The sequence below is a fragment of the Anarrhichthys ocellatus genome, unplaced genomic scaffold (assembly GCF_004355925.1).
Source record: "Anarrhichthys ocellatus isolate YVR2014 unplaced genomic scaffold, GSC_Weel_1.0 scaffold5263, whole genome shotgun sequence".
Taxonomy (NCBI): domain Eukaryota; kingdom Metazoa; phylum Chordata; class Actinopteri; order Perciformes; family Anarhichadidae; genus Anarrhichthys; species Anarrhichthys ocellatus.
In genome coordinates, this window is record NW_022285237.1 from 1 (window position 1) to 3,529 (window position 3,529).

Consider the following 3,529-nt stretch of genomic DNA (forward strand, 5'->3'; position numbering starts at 1 on the left):
TATATATATATAAATAAATAAATAAATAAATAAATAAATAAAAAGACAGCCGTACCTCCTTCTCCTCCCCAGCCCAGAGCCCTGTACTGCCGGAGGACCCGGCCCACAGCGTTCCTGTTGTGGATCATAACCACCACTCTTTGGGCTCCGAACCTCTGCTTGTAGTACCTCATGAGGGAGCGGTGGCCGATCGTAGCGCCTGAGGAGACACGAAGGAAGAGAACTCTGTTACAGTATTAACATGTCTTCACACCGAGCCAATGAGAGCAGAGATACATCCTGAAGGTTATGAATAACTTTAAAGTCACCTGAAGGGAGAGTGAGCTCCAGCATCTCGTCATCGTACTCCAGGTTCTTGTCATCAGACAGATCTTCTTCGTCCACCTCAGCTTCTTCTCCGTCCTTCCTGTCCGGGTAGCTGCTCCTGTTGGTCAAAATAAAATAAATAAAAAGTGTGAATCAGAAGCACAAAGATGGAGCCGTCCTGTTGCCTTTAGCTACTTTAATATCCGTTTATAATATCTGTGTGTAACATCTGGCCACTAAACAAAGCCCCATAGAGCACAGATTATGTATTTAAATGACTTTGTTACCTGAAGTCGTAGAAGTCTGCAAACTCCAGAGCAGCGTCTCCGTCTGTGAACAGCTTGCAGTGACTCTTATCTATCATGTGACTCTGAACGGCTTCTGCCGAGTAGAACGAGCGTCCCTTCTCGTTACACCACAGACACACGTTTCCCGCTCCCACTTTCTCTCCTGAACACAAGAAAGAACAACGACTTCAGCCTCAAGAATGGTCGAGTCTATGGCACAAACAGTCCTGTTGTGAAGGCAGCTGTTATTCTAAAATGTGTCCGATACTGTCTCCATCTCTCTCTCTCTCTCTCTCTCTCTGTGTCTCTCTCTCTCTCAGCACAGCGTGAGACTGACATCATGATCAGAGAGAAGTAAACATTGTAGAACTCTGGTCGTCTCAAACACAATAAAACCCTCACAAGTAAGTTTATTACCAACAAGCAGAACATCAGTCTGTTAGTGATGTCATACGTTAGTGATGTCATACGGCTAACTCACCGAGGTAGCGGACGAGGCCTCCGACGTCGATGAGGAACTCCACGTCGGGGATGAAGAAGCTGTGGACTTTGGTCATGTGGCCGATGTTCTTCACAAGTGACTTGGAGTGGTGGAAGCAGAACAGGCAGTCGGTGACGGGGATGGAACCCGGCAGAGCGGCAGGTTTGGGGCCGGACGCAGCCGCCGAGTCTCCTTCCTCTTGATCCATCGTCTCCTCTTCGTCCTCTTCGTCATCCTCCTCCTCTTCCTCCCCCAACTCATCATTATCTTCCTCCTCGTTGACATCCTCCCACTCTTCTGGAAGATTGTTATTGGAACAAGATGTCACTTTTTAACACAGAACTAATAAAAACGTGCGTGTGAAAACAACTCAAACAACTGATTTATTCAGGTCTCTCGCCAAATACTGAATTTTACAAGATTACATTTGAACACATTAAAGTCACAATTTCCCTTTCACCCAATGCTCATTTTAACTGAATAGAGCTTGAACGCATCACAATGCAACAAGAGTGTTTAGACACAGGTGTGTAGTGCTTGTTTGCGATCGGGAAGCAAGACACACACGTGACATCGAGTCGGTGTATGGACCCACTGTATCCAACATTTTAGGCCGTATGGGAGGCGTTTCTGAGAACGTCAAAGGTCTAGAAATTGTGAGAAACTAAGGGAAATATCTTAAAAACAAGCAGACTTCTTTGAAGAAGTACATTGTTTTATTTCTCCTCCTCACCTTCCACGGCGGTGGCTCCCTCTTCTTTCTCTCTCCTCTTGGCCTGCTCCTCCAGCCACATCAACCTCGGGGGTTTCTCCATCTTCTCCACCTTTTGCCTCGTCGCTCCTTGCTCCTGCTGGGCTGGACTCGGCCTCTGCTGCTCCTTCAGGACCTGCTGCAGGGCCTCGTTCCTGGCGTCGCGATCCGCCTTCTCATCGCCGAGTCCCTTCTCCAGGTTCTTCTCGTTCATCTTCTCCACTTTCCTCTGGGCGGCGAGCAGGGCCTGCTTCTCGGCCTGCTGGTGTTTGTGGGACTGCATGTGGTTCTGGTGGGCGTTGGCGCTGGAGAACTTCTTGTTGCAGACGGCGCAGCCCTCGGTGGCCGCCAGGTCGCTCAGCTGCTGTTCGTCGGCCGCCCGTTGCGACAGCACGCGCTCCTGAAAGTTCTCGGCGGTCACCGGCGGCATGTCGGCCACCTTGCGCTTCAGATTGTAGCGGTGCCAGTCGGTTTTGTAGTGCGCTCGCTGCACCTCGCCGTCTGCGAAGGCCACTCGGCAGCTGATGCAGGTGTAGGAGGACATTGCAACCTGAAGGTAAGAGAAGAAAGTCAGGTTAAAGATTATTAATATAGCTGCACCATTACAGTGATGAACTTATTAATGCATCAATGATTATAAAACACTTATATGATTCTGAAATAGGAGTACTTTTACTTTTGGTACTTTTATTTGATGCCAGTACTTATTTTACTTGCATTTTAAATGCAGGACTTTTCATTGTGACATCATTTTTCTACACTTAATTATTACTGCTTTTACTTTTTTTAGAGAGACTTTTGAACTGTGGTTATTTGGGAGGCTGTAGTCTCGTAACATAATAACAGAATTTACTGCAGGGCTGTTGTATAACACTCTGAAGTTAAGCTCGGTGTAACGATACCAGACAAACTGGACACTGAGCAGATCGGACAGACATACTGTCGTTGAACTGTTAGTAAATCTAGTGTCTGTTTCTAGGTTAAGTAACATTAACGGGCAGTAACGTTACACTTGTGTAAGATCAGATCTGGATAGTTTGTTAGCTTAGCAGCCTAGCTAAACAGCGGCTAACGTTAGCTGTCAGGCAACAGCTAAAATCACTAAATAAGGTAAAAAAGCAGATTGAAAGGGACACGTGACGTCACCAACCGTTACTTACGTAAAGATAAACTAATTAAACATAAACTGTTGAACTACGCCAGTCGCAGGTGTAGCACGCTAACATCGGCTAGCAGCCAACAACTTGGTGTAAACATCCGCTAAAACAGCTAAAAGCTCCGAGTCATGACGTCAGAGGGAGGTTGCAGCATTTTAATGTTTACTTACTTATTCCGTGAACTGTCTCCTCCGAAAAATATATGTTTAAATCTATTTTTGTTGTTGATGTTGAGTTAGGGCAACACGCCACAGCAGCACACGAGTGTAACTTCCCAGTGAACTTTGAACTTCTCCTTCTTCATGTTTTTTGAAGGTTGGTAACTAGTTTAAGGTGCAATGTCGCCACCTAGTGGTTGGGAGTATTTTAACCAGAAATTGTACTTTTTCCACTACATCTCAGAGGTAAATGTACTTTTTACTGTACTACATCTCAGAGTAAATATTGAACTTTTTATTGTACTACATCTTAGAGGTAAATATTGTACTTTTTACTACATGTCTCTGACAGTTTTAGTTTCTTCTCATATATTTTTCATCCCCTTCCT

General features: G+C 45.6%; 1 protein-coding gene across 1 annotated transcript; it reads right to left on the minus strand.

Annotated features, from left to right (window-relative positions):
- Positions 1–55: 55 nt before the first annotated feature.
- Positions 56–3,314, minus strand: znf622 (zinc finger protein 622; the record flags this gene model as incomplete). Its single annotated transcript, XM_031841783.1, has 6 exons — positions 3,153–3,314; positions 1,808–2,375; positions 1,075–1,371; positions 594–756; positions 309–424; positions 56–199 (listed from the first exon to the last, which is right to left on the minus strand). Coding segments are annotated over exons 2-6 (1,282 nt in total), but the record flags the coding sequence as incomplete, so codon positions are not given.
- Positions 3,315–3,529: the final 215 nt, after the last annotated feature.